Source organism: Onychostoma macrolepis, chromosome 22, assembly GCF_012432095.1.
Source record: "Onychostoma macrolepis isolate SWU-2019 chromosome 22, ASM1243209v1, whole genome shotgun sequence".
Classification (NCBI taxonomy): Eukaryota; Metazoa; Chordata; class Actinopteri; order Cypriniformes; family Cyprinidae; genus Onychostoma; species Onychostoma macrolepis.
In genome coordinates, this window is record NC_081176.1 from 15,185,380 (window position 1) to 15,199,474 (window position 14,095).

The window sequence follows — 14,095 nt, forward strand, 5'->3', positions numbered from 1 at the left end:
CAGCTTTCAGAAATAAAAAGTAAACTGTTAAACTTGAACCAACCAAAGGGATTTGTCCCCAAAACTCTAGCATATCTAAGTTTCACGTTTGCATTATAAAATAAAGCCACAATGCTGAATCTCTGGACTTTTCAGATCGTCAAACCTTCATGGGAATATAAAAATGTTTCTGTAAAGTTCCTATAAGGGAAAGTTAATATTCTGTTAAACACTACGGCATTTGTGAGACAAATCCAAATTGCATTCTGTGGTAAAATACAATTCAAACATAAACCGCACATGAACTATTGAATAAATGTCTACAAAATGAGGTAACATGGCAAACAGACAATAAAATACACACTGTTTCGAAAGTATAATCTCATATATTAAATATTCTACGTGCTATATTAAGTACTGACTGCTCTATATTTGTGTTAATCATCGCTGTTAAAAGATTTTGCAGAATCGCTTCGCTCTCTCTCTCTCTCTTCGAAACGGCCTTGAAGGACTTAAGCATAATTTTTTACTGTATGCTGAGCATAAACATTGATTGAAGGCGAAATGCAAATGTCTTGCGTTAAAGCAAGAAAACTTAATACATCTAATCAGGTAAGACGCCATTTTGAATTTAAAGCGATGCTGTGAGGGATAGACCTAGATCTTTAAAGTAGGCTAGCACGGACTGTATAAAGGTCCACAACTCACAACTTTCAAAACTGTTTTATTTTCAGAAAGATGTTTCATCAGTTAAACAACCTGTATGTTGTTAAACATACAATACATTGAACGCACTACTTAGCATTTTTTTTTTTTTAAATTTTCATTTCATTACATGCTATATTTTATAGGTAGGCCTCTATGTATTGGTTTTTGTTTATATGTATAAAAATTTTTTGTATATATTTACAATGGGGCTGTGTGCTGAAAATATGTTGAAAAGTGATGTAGACTAAAGGTATGTTTACACGACAACAATTGTACTAAAAACACGTCTGCGCGCATACTCATCCCTATAGATTGAAAACGTAATACGCATGTGCATTACATCACCGTTTTCTTTCACAACTCACAACTTTCAAAACTGTTTTAATGGAGGTTTAATGTAGGCTCTATGTATTGATTTTTTTTGTATGTATAAAAAAATTTGTATATATACAGTCATGGCCAAAAATATCGGCACCCTTGGTAAATATGATCAAAGAAGGCTGTGAAAATTAATCTGCATTGTTAATCCTTTTGATCTTTTATTAAAAAATTCACAAAAATCTAACCTTTCATTGTATAATAAGAATTTAAAATGGGGGAAAATATTATTATGAAATTGAACACAATTATTGGCACCCCTAGAAATTCTTATGAGTAAAATATCTCTGAAGTATATTCCCATTCATATTCACAATTTTGAGCACTCCAGGGTGATTATGAACATGAAATTATCCAGCCATGGCTTCTTGTTTCACAGAAATATAAATAGGAGGGAAAACAAAGCCCAAATTCCCTTAATCATCCATCACAATGAGAAAAACCAAAGGATATATTTCTGATGTGCAGCAAAAGATAATTGAGCTTTACAAATTAGTGAAGTGGCTTTAAGAAAACAGCTAGAGCAGTGAAAATTCCCATTTCCACCATCAGGGCAATAATTAAGAATTTCCAATCAACATAAAATGTTACGAAACTGCCTGGAAGAGGACATGTGTCTATATCGTCCTAATGCACGGTGAGAAGGAGAGTTTGAGTGGCTAAAGACTCTCCAAGGACCACAGCTGGAGAATTGCAGAAAATAGTTGAGTCTCGGGGTCAGAAAACCTTTAAAAAAATTGTCAAACAGCACCACATGTTGTTTGGGAGGGTTTCAAGAAAAATTCTCCAAAAAAACAAAATGGGTCACTGAGCACAAAACCAAGCTTCTGCTGGCCATTCCAGTCCTCTGACCTGAACCCTGTAGAAAATGAGTGAAGTGAACTGAAGAGAAGAAGCACCAACATGGAGCTGGGAATCTAAAGGGTCTGGAGTGATTCTGGATGAAGGAATGGTCTCTGATCTCTTGTCAGGTGTCTCTAACCTCATCAGGCATCATAGGAGAAAATGTAGAGCTGTTAAACTGGCAAATGGAGGTTTCAAAAAGTATTGAATAAAAGGGTGCCGTTAATTGTGGCCAATGTGTATTAGAGAAAAACATTTATTTCATAATGATATTTCCCCCCATTTTAAATTCTTATTATCCAGTGAAAGGTTAGATTTTTGTGAATTTTTTTAATAAAAGATCAAAAGGATTAACAATGCAGATTAATTTTCACAGCCTTCTTTGATCATATTTACCAAGGGTGCCAATATTTTTGGCCATGACTGTATTTACAATGGGGCTGTGTGCTGAAAATGTGCTGAAAAGTGATGTAGACTAAAGGTATGTTTACACGACAACAATTGTACTAAAAACACGTCTGCGTGTATACTCATCCCTATAGATTGAAAACATTATACGCATGTGCATTACATCATCATTTTCATAAATTTGCGCTTTCGTAGTCTACACGAAATGATAAGGGTATAATTTTCAAAAACTTGCACTTTGGAATCCGTTTCAAAAGTTTTCAGGCCCCCAAAACACTGTTGTTTTCTGTTTTTAGTTGAAAACAGTGTTGAGTAAAAGCCCCCCGATTCTGGTCTAACTGAACCCAGAACATTCCTTTAACTTTTGCACTGAAAGAATTGAGCTCCAACTGTAAAGCGTAACTACAGTGAGGTTTTTGCTTCTTCCAGGTTTTCTTCTGATAATGATGCTCTCTGTCAGACCTGAGTTAAAAGAAAAACGGAGGGCTCATGGGTATTCAATTGGTCTTTTCTGGCAAATAAACCTTCAAGGAGAACAAAAAATGTGCAGTACGACTGATTTCCTCTTGAATTTCCACTCACTTTTCAGGGGGAATTGAACTATGACTGCAAAGAATATGAGCTACTTTTGTAAGGTTCTTTAGTAATGATGTCGTCTTCTGTCTGGCTGTTTCCAGTTAGAAGAAACCTTGAGGGCTTATGGGTAGTTTTTACACATCTCCTTTTTCTCTGTTCTGGAACTTTTGTTTTCTTCTTCGTTTCTCAGCTTCTTCTCAGATTGGATCTCTTTAGCCAAGCGTTGTTTCTAACACAGACCGACTATCATTTCAATTATTCCTCCAGTAGAGACAAGACTGAGAAAATCAATTGCCCACAATGCATTGCAGCATAACAAATGGAGTATCATGGGAGAACGTCAATACGGTGTGATTGCGTATTGTCTATCTGAATACGTGATAGTACGCTGACTACCCAATCTTTTATCATACCTGAATGAGAGGGACGTTTGGGAGAATAGCGAAAATCTTGTTCCCTAAAATTGCATTGTGGGGGAAGAACAAGTGTGAATGGCGTTAATGAGGGTGTCTAGCTGAAAAGACAAGGTCATTTGGAGCGAGAAAACTGTAATAAGACAGACAACAGGCCATTGTGATAGATATACATACACATACAATGAGAAATTAAATTAATAGTTTACCCAAAGATGTAAATTCTATCAACATTTAATCACCTTGTGTTGTTCTAAACCTGCACACTCTTAGAAAATGAAGGGTCCAAAACTGTGTTTTCACTGTGATGCCAGAAGAACCATTTTTTTCCAGTAAAAAAAAAAAAAAAATTCAGTAAACATTTTTATTTGCAAGTTTTTATGGATGTTAACTACCTGATCTCATGAATGTGCGTATAAATAGTGCGTATGATTTTATAAATAAAACTGCGTATCATATGCACGCCAAACACGTTCGTATCATATGTACGCCAAAGTCCATTTTTGTGTATCAATACCACGAGTTTTCGTGTTTATTTGGCGTACTATTTATACGTATTTTCATGAGACCGGGATAATGTTAAAGGTTCTTCATGAACTATCAATGCCAATAAAGAACTTTTATTTTTTAAGACTCGACTTACTTTCTGTGGAACACAGTCAGAAAATCTCTACTAATTAATAACCAAATGCTCTGTGAATTCTATCTTAAGTCATACTAAATTATAATATATAAATATTTAAATATAAAATAAATAATAAATATGAATATCAAAATTATATATAACATTGCTAGAAAATATTATAAAATGTATATTTGAGATAAATAACTATTACTATATAAATATATAAATATTTGTTTAATCTTTTAATAAAAATATTCCATCACTGAAAATATTGATAAAAAACACTCAGGTTGTGAGTCTTTTTGAAAGAGTCATTAAGGTTCATTACAAGGAAGGAGTCCACAACGAGTCATTTGTTGTGAATCAGACTGCACTGTATATATTTGATTCAGGAAAAAGAACCTGTGTAAAACAGTCATTTGTCAGTAAACCGGAGATGATCCTCACAGCAGAACACAAAATGAAGGCAGCGAGGTTGGATCCAGATCCAACTCCTCCCACCTTGCTTATCCCTAAACCTACCCGTCTTCAGCCCCTGATCCCTGAACCTACACATCTTCAGCCCCTGATCCCTAAACCTACTCGTCTCCACCCCCTGATCCCTAACCCTAACATCTCCACCCCTAAATCTACCCGTCTCCACCTCCTGATCTCAAAACATACCTGTCTCCACCCCCTGATCCCTAAACCTACCCGTCTCCACCCCTAAACCTACCCGTATCCACCCCCTGATCCCTAAACCTACCCGTCTCCACCCCCTGATCTCTAAACCTACCCGTCTCCACCCCCTGGATCTCTAAACCTACCCGTCTCCACCCCCTGGATCTTGTGTACTGCAGTGAGGGGCTACTGGTAATTCAGGTCAGCATTGCATGTTTTTAATTGACTGAAAAGAACCGAATAAAAGAGTCACTTGTTCTTCAATCGGACTACATTGGATACTCATGACTTTGATTCACTAAAAAGAACCGGTCTATAACAGTAATTTGTTCTTAATTCATTGCGTTTAATGTTATCTCTTGTTATCTCTTGCAGCAGGTAAAACTTCATACATTCTTTCCCTCACAGAACACATGAGGCAGATTAAATATTTTATTATTATTTTATCTGTTTCGTCTGAATTCTGTAAGATGTATATTATTTTATTTTTTGGCGTTTCCTGTCAGGATTTCACATTTAATTCAAATGTGATTTCTTTTGCTTTGGGACTTTAAATTCAGCACATCGCCACTGAACATAAGTGAAAGTTTAGGATAAAAGGACAATCTTAAAAAAACCCCGCAATTAATCTAAACACTCCCCCCCCAGCTAGCCTAAAACTTAAGCAGCTAAAATATTCCTTTCGTTTCACGAAATAAACCTGTACTATTACTATTGAGAGTTAGTATTTGATGACAGAAATCAAATTTTTGCGTAAATCAGCCCTTTACATTCACTGAATCTGCATTTGTAACCTATATGTTTAAGACAGATCCCCACTGACCAGAGAACATCACGATCAAAGAACAGAAAACAAAGGAGTCGCTCCCTGAAGACTTGTGTTGATTTTCATGCCGCAGGGCCCGTTCAGCTCATTACTGTCAATTATCCTCACATTCTTTTCCAAATCCCATACATCCCATCCATCCATCATAACACCCACTTGATGCAGATCTGAATCTCTGATGTCCCAGATCACAACACAACAACAAGAGAAACAAAGCCGTTGTGCATGTAAAACTTCATCTATTTGCAATCGTCGGTCTCTGCATGGTTCTTGCTGTAGAATTAGCAGGTGCAAATATCATCAGAGCACTTAGAAACCCTGTGTTCAAGGTTTTAAAATGGAGAACTCGTTATATATGCGCTTGTACAAGTGCGATCTCATTATCTGAAGTGTTTTTTGTATAGTTGATTGTGTTGTTTTTTTGTTGTTTTGCACGTACGTGTCCATGAGTGTGGATGACCAAGAATAAAGGAAAGCTGGTAAGGATGGTTAGTGTTTCCTAATTTGGAGCTGGTTCTCTCAGCCTGTAAGAATGAGAAATCACAAATGAGCTCCGATGTCGCAGCTGGAGAGCAAATTAGGAGCTTGCTTAAGGCTTTTTTTTTTTTACTGAGAAACGAACCCCCACATTTCAGAATCTCAACAAAGTTAAAACTTTGCTAAGAGTTACTACTAAAATCTGCAAGCAAAGTCAGAATTCTCTATATAAACTTTAAGCTGTAGTCCGTAAGTTTTGCCTCTTTGTCGCCATCTCTGTTTGAAAACCTGGAATTGCAGTTACTTGCGGAATTATCTTCCTTGCGGGGGGGTTGTGAGTCGGCACGGCTCCAGCGCGGATGAATCTAATGTTTTGAGGTGAACGTGTAGCTGTCAGTCACCGTCACGGTGTGAATCCTATATTTAGTAATCACAGATTCTAGCTTACATCTTGGAATATATGACCCAAATAAGAATAAGTAGTACGAGTAAGTAACAAGTCTGCCACGCTTGTTCTGACCAACTGAGGAAAAAAGCATTACAATAAATCGCGCTACCAATGGTGATTTAATCTAAAGATCGGTTAGCTCATATCACATCAAACCGTGCAAATTATTATACTTTATTCTCAAATTATTCATATTAACAACATCAGCATTGCGTGACTATGAGCATAGTGTGTATTATCATGTAGATTTCAATTTCTGTACAGTCTAATATCTAATTGACTAATTTTTAGGTGAACTATCCCTTTAATACAAAGATACCTGGAAAAAAAAGGATTACTGCAACCAGCTGGGGAAAAAAAAAGTCATATTTGCTTAGAACTTCTGTATAATTTGGTTTAAAGTCATATACTTGACAACTGAGGCAAAGCTGATACTTAAATGAATCATAACTAAGAAATAGCAACATTTTCTTGGGGGAAATGATGCACCCACAAATAAATCAGCAGATAAAAAACACCTGCAGGAATGAAACTCTTCAGATGAGATAAAACACATCGAGCGGTGGAAGTGCTGGTAATGAAGCCATCATCGGCAAGCTAACGCCTGACTGGGTTCCATGATGAGATATGAAACCATGGCTTGGCGTTAATTCCTATAGCCGTACGAATTCTACCTCAAGCTGTTAATTACATGCTAGACAAGACAATGCAATACAATGACTGTGAAAACATCATTTTTTGCGCTGGTGATCTGGGGAAATTGTTATTTCTGCCATTGTCTGCATGAAATATCCCCCAAAAATTAAAGAGAGAGGTTCTTTTCAGATTGTGTGGAAAAAACTTTGTTGACGGCACTTTTGCACAAGACTTACACAAGAACAGGCATTCAGATGGTTTCTAAAATAAATCTGACATTGAGTTTTTTTATTATTTTTTTTAACCCAGGGTACATTGCTGAAGGGAAAGTGTGTTGAAAAGACGGTACACGTGAAGACCATTAAAATGGGTTTCACCTGCTAAGCTTGTGGTAGTGGCTAATAAGCACACAAAGTGCAGGAAAAGGAAGATTAAAAGACGAAGGGGGAGGTGGACCACTTTGCATTGATGCATTTGCTAATGGTGTCAGAAATTCACAACATTAACGATGGCGGGGACATAAAAAGGAATGAGCGTAATTTGAGAAAAAGCAACATTTTGTCACCTGCTCTTACACAATGGCCATCATTAAAGTTAATCATTTTCCATTTCCTTTCTATGAAAAGGCTTTTTGTGCATGTTCAAAAGGGCAAAGCATCATTTGATTTTCACACAATGCAAATCAATATTGGCACGAGCCTGAGGACATATATTCAGGGAAAATTGGATGGATGTGGTTTGATCTTTGCAGTTTAGGCAAGAAAGTCTGCCACCGACTGATCTAAATGAAATTCAAAAGCATATCCTACCTACATACTGTATAAAATATAAAAATTCGCATGTATCAGTTATACAGTATAACATGGCTTAGAAATGTTTTGTCACAGTTTGAGACATTATTGAGACATGCAAATGAATAATTAATTCATATTAGTAAATGTATTTATTATATTTTTTATTTATTCATAATATAAAAATTTAATACATGTAAATATCAGGTTTTAGGCTTTTATTTTTATTGAAAAGATTGAGATAATAAAGTTTTAATTTTCATTTAATTTATTTTAACTTCAATTTTACAGGAAAGCAAGAAAAGCAAATAAAAATGCTTCTGATGCACCTCAGTATCAAGTTGTAAGTAATTAAATTTATTTTAACTTATTTCACAGGAAAGACAGAAAAGTAAAAAAGTAAAGCTAAACGTCAGCACCAACGTTTCTGATTCAGATCATTTTCAGGGATTTGTTGAAAAATGTTTGACTTCATATTAAAACCTTAGACTTCTGAGACATAATTGAGACCTCATCATGATGATATAAGATTTTTAGGAAAATCTCAGAAGCAAGAAACTTACAAAAAAAATCTCAACTGACTATCCATTTAAAATTAATTTTTTTTAATCAAAAAATTTAATTAAAAGAAATTGTTCTTTCTGGCCTGCTAAATAACTAAAGTGTGTCAATATCTATCACATCTTTTCATAGATGCATATTTCACATATATGGATTTGTATTTTGAGCTATTTTTTTTTTTTCTATAATTAATATTTCTGTGTTATTGAACAGGAGTCCTGCTGAGAAAGGTTATGTAATAGTAATCACAGTATGAACACATAACCCGACTCTTACAGGGCCACAAATGGCTGTGTAGTCGATTTCAACTCGGAAGCAAGACACATTAAGAGCACCCTGGGGAAACCAGTGGTAAACACTTCAGTCTATTAATGCCTAATACAGATATTCGGGTCAGGATGAAGCCTTTATGGCTCTAATTGAAATGACATTTGTGTTACCTGTTGTGATCTTCAAATACAGCTGCCATATTCACAGGACTTTTACAGTAAATGTGTCAACTAATTTTTCAGCATGACTTCATTAGTGTTCATGGTAACACTTTACAATAAGGTTCATTAGTTAACAACATTAGTAAACATGAACTAAGAATGAACAATACTTCTACAACATTTATTAATCTTAGTTAATGTTAATTTCAGCATTTATCAATGCATTATTAAAATCATAGGTTGTGTTTGTTAACATTAGTTAATGCACTGTGAACTGACATGAATAAACAATGAACAACTGTATTTTGATTAACTAACATTAACAAAGATTAATAAATAGTGTATTAAATGCATTGTTCATTGTTAGTTCATGTTAGTTAATACACTAACTAATGTTAACAAATGACACCTTATTGTAAAGTGTTACCGTGTTCATACTTATTCAAATGTAACATGTTGTAACATATGTTGTAGCATATTTTACGGTTTGTGTTTGGCATATATTGTTTTTTTACATATGGAATGATACATACAATATTAACATATGAACAGCTTCAAATTTTTACATATTACATATTGTTAGATTAAAAAGTTTCAAGACGTAACATTCTGTATGAAGCCTATTTTTAGGTTTATATCTGGGTTATCTAACATTTGCAATGCAACATTTATTTACTTTTATTTCAGTTCAATTTTTGAGTTTTTAAAAATTATATATATATATATATATATATATATGACATGCACAATGTTTATGGTTCATTTTCTGAAATGCAATATATGTTTAAGTGCGTTTATTACACTTTTCAATGAAACATCAATGCACAATACATTTAAAACAATTTAAGAAGAACATTTACTCATAAATTACAGTAAAAAAATAGCTTGATGTAAAATTTGTACAATCAAAACATTCATGCCAAGCAATGCCCAACTGATTTTTTATTTTTATTTTTTGCTAAAGGCATAATCAAATACCTAAACCGCAAAGCATAACTCCGAACATTGGGTCGCATTCATGAAAGTCGAGTTTAACGAATATTTATGTAAATTTATTGGGGAAAATTTATTGCACAACATTTTACGCACAGACGGTTTTGCGAACAATTTTACAGACGCTTGCATAAATTGTAACAGAACTAAGAACATTTACATAAGAACTTGTTTTACGAACTATTTACGCAGAAAATCATTTCGCTTGCGTTTCATGAATGAGTCCCACTGTTTGATTTCACTGAACAACATCATTTGATTGCAAAAATAAACCCACAGCTTGACACTTGGTGAAGGATATATTTACACATACTTAATTTACCAAACTTAACGATGTAAACAGTCTTATACGGCAGTGCGATGGTGCTAATTTCCAGCAAAAAGAGCGCAAAAATGTCAACACAAATCTTTCTCGCAAGGCTTGAAATGAGTGAAACCAACTGATCCAACCAAATATTTTTTCATGCATTATATGACACGCATGGCATCTTTGTTTGACTATTTGCGATACTTTTACAAGTCAACATGAAAATCAAAATGGACTCCATTTACTTTCTTAAGGAATATTTTCACTGGAAAAATCAATGTAATTGACAGAGGACTTGTATTTTTTAATTAAAAACGTCTTGAGTGTTTTATTTCTTACAAACATGCAGCTTTTTGTTTCTCAAGACTATAATTGATGGACTAGAGTCATATGGATGACTTGTGGATTACTATAATGTTTTTATCAGCTGTTTGGACGGCACCCATTCACTGCAGAGGAAGTGATGTAATGCTGCATTTCTCCAAATCTGATGGCGAAACAGACTCATCTACATCTTGGATGGCCTGATGGTGAGTACATTTTCAGCAAATTTTCATTTTTGGGTGAACTATTCCTTTAAGACATGTTATAGGTTTTAGTGTGAATCAATGCATGTCATTCCAAAGAAAAACGTTAATTTTTGCCTTAGTATTCTTTAATTGAAACTTACGCTACTTCTGAAGCCGCTTTCCTTTAAAGCTGTTCTCACCTTTTTTTGCGTCATTGGATAATGTTAACAAATAGCTATTTAGGCACTATTTTAGCAAATTATGTTCCATTCCGATATATAATGCCCAATTTCTACAATCAAATCAGTTCCCTAAGGATAAAATAGTTTTTTTTCTATTAAAATCCTGTTTTAATCATAAATACGTTGCTTTACAGAAGTAAAATTGGTTGCAAAAGGCAATTCGCGTTAAACAAAGTCTGCACTTTAAAGCACTTCCTCGTCCTCTTGATCCAAACTGTTGTACCTCACTGTTAAACAATCCTTCAGCGATATTTTATCAGTGCATTTGGAGATTTCTGTAGTGGTGATGTCTTCAGGACGACATCTGACCTCATTAGAATCTGTGTGGGATGAGCTCTGTCCGCTTTCTTCGAAACAGATGCTGAGGGCTTCCTGTCGTATGGCGATGTGGTTGACACCTTTGAGTGTGATATCGTCAATGTGTTTGGCCTCCACTTCGATTTCTTCTGGAATGGAAGGTGGCAGGCTTTCGATGTCCGAGTTGCTGAAGACGTATCCAGGGAGGGTTGTGTGTGTTTGGGAGCTGTGCACAAGCGAGCTGACGCTGATCTGAGTGGCGCAGCGGTACACCCTGCTGGTGAGGAGGGCTGAACTGCGGGACACTGAGGTCAGCTGAGATTGGAGGCTGGTGCCGCTGCTGTTCAGGACCGTCCCATAGCGGTAGTTAGCCAAAACGACGGGACCTTTCCAGTCAAACGCAAGCGTCCAACGAAGCCAGGTCTTCCGGATTTCTGTCTGGACCTGGGAGAGAACAATAACGAGCAAAATGAATGTTGTTCACTGACTTTCTACAAAACCTTTGAAAGGTTGAGAGAAAATGAATAATCACTTTGAATACGAACTTTGCTGAAGTGGCAGTATTTGAAATATGAATATTGTTCCACCCACACTTACCTCTCCATTGCAGAAGCAGTAGATAATGGACACAAAAAATCCCTGAAAGAGAGCGATAAACACCGGTGAGACGGACAAGTGAACAGAAAACCTCAACAATACACACAATATAATATCATGAGTTTCTTACCAAACTTTATTAATTATTTATTATTAATGGTTAAAAAAAAAAACGTTTTGATTTCTCATTAAAAACACATTTCTGATTTCACGGCTTCATTTATTATTAAATATATTTATTATTAAAAAAAGCAAACCAAAGTGGAAATACACACACACACACACACACAGACATATCAGTATTATAGTAATATTAGCAATATTTATACTTATATAAGTATGAATATTAATTTTGTTGGCTTTTATTTCAAAGGAAAGACAGAAGAACAGAAAAAAGACTTAAGATGGATCTCATTAATAACTTTTAATTAAACTTTTTTTTTTTTGCTGCACCTCACCACCAACTATTAATTAATTAAAATTAATTAATTTATTTTTTTGTAATTTAACTTTTATTTCACAGGAAAGACAGAAAGCGAAGAAGAAAAGCTTCTGATACATGTCAGCACCATTTTTTTATTTATTTATTTTTTATTTTAACTTTTATTACATTAAATACAAAAATAAAAGAAGAAAAGCTGATTTTTAATTTATCTGAACTTATTTCACAGTAAAGAAAAACAAAGAAAAAGGCTTTGGATGGACCTCAGCACTAACTTTAATTTTAGTTTAGTTTATCTATTCAATTATTTTGTGAATTGCTTTTTGTTATCTCCCTTAAATTATTCCTTGCATGCTGTTATTTGTTTCCCACAGTCTATAGATAAGCTGCAAAATGCTTTCTGAAATATGAAAGCACAGTTATTTATCATGCCAGCAGAGCAAATTAAACCGAAATGCAAAGGGACACATCATTATACTCAGTGTTATCACTTCACATTAGTGAGTATTGAGAGGTGAAACAGTAGCTGATTAGTCAGGAAGTCACCTGGAATGAGTTGAAGAACAATTCACAGTACATGCGCAGCTCCCAGCCCAGACCTGTGAACGTGTGCGGCATTCCCACAAACACGATGTAGTGCACGCCGAAAACCAGAACCAGAACCAAAGTGGACTTAGCCAGCTTCCTGTACACAGACACAGGCACATTTTCTGTTTAGAGATATTTGAATATTATATCACACTTTATTAAATCCACAATGATTAAATCCACATCAATATAAAGAAATAATAAACATGAAACCTTAAAATTGTAATGGTGCGTTCACACCAGACGCGAATGATGCATTAAGCGAGTGATTTACATGTTAAGTCAATGCAAAGACGCGACAGACATCCTGTGGCGCAATTCGTGCGAATGAGGCGGCGCGAATTGAGCGTTTCGGGCGTCGATGTATGTGGATACCCGGAGCTGTACGATACATCTTCATACTTTTATAGAAACAGGAATAAAAAGGATCTTGCTTGGAAGAAAGTGAGTGAGGAGGTCGGACAATCTGGTAAGTTGTAAAAAACGCTCTTTACTCAATTTGAGCTATATATATACATATTGAGTTGATGTGTTTATAATATAAAGCGCAGCTACCCTCTCAACAAAATCCATATCAGCCATTTCGCAACGAAACTGGAGCCGCCTGGCAGAAGCCCCTCCCATGACACGAATTTGCGTCTGTTGTGAAGTGAATTTCACGCGCGAATGAAACGAATTTCACGCGCGAATGAAGCAAGTAAACTCAAAATGTTCAAGCGTCCAACTACACGTGAATAGCGCGATTTATTCACGCAAGTCACATCTGGTGTGAACGCCCCATAAGGTTTGTTGAGAATCAAACAATCAGCAATGATTTTCAACCTGACAACCCCCTAAAAACACAGAGAAAAAAACATTTAGAACACCATAGTGACCACTCAGAACACTATAGCAATCTCTTAGATCACTCTAGAAACCACGCAAAACGCCAAAGTAACCAATCAGAACACCATAAAAACCACCAGAACACCCTAAACACAACCCAGAACACCCCAAAAACCACCGAGAAGACCCTAAAGACAACTCAGAACACTACAGCAGCCTTGTAGAACACTCTAATAACCAACAGAACACCCTAAAAACCACCAAAACACCATATAAACTACCCAGAACACCCTAAGAACCACCAGAACACCATAGTAACCACTCAGAACACGCAAAAAACACCATAGTAACCACTTGGAACACCCTCAGAACCGCCAGAACACCATATCAATCACTCAGAATAGCCTAAAACAACCGGAACACCATATAATTTACCCAGAACACCCTAAGAACCACCAAAACACCATACCAACCACTCAGAACACCATAAAAACCACTGAAAACACCATACCAACCAATCAGAACACCATAAAAA

The 14,095-nt window shown here is 35.5% G+C and overlaps 1 protein-coding gene across 2 annotated transcripts in view; it reads right to left on the bottom strand.

The window, feature by feature from the left end:
* Window positions 1–10,588: 10,588 nt before the first annotated feature.
* Window positions 10,589–14,095, bottom strand: part of pth2rb (parathyroid hormone 2 receptor b) — a 56,673-nt gene continuing 53,166 nt past the window's right edge. For both annotated transcript variants that reach the window (XM_058760513.1, XM_058760512.1), the window contains exons 12-14: window positions 12,694–12,832; window positions 11,706–11,747; window positions 10,589–11,552 (exon numbers count right to left, since the gene is read on the bottom strand). In XM_058760513.1, coding sequence (XP_058616496.1) covers window positions 10,995–11,552; window positions 11,706–11,747; window positions 12,694–12,832 — 739 coding nt within the window. In that variant the 3' untranslated portion in view covers window positions 10,589–10,994. The remainder of the gene's footprint in view (window positions 11,553–11,705; window positions 11,748–12,693; window positions 12,833–14,095) is intronic.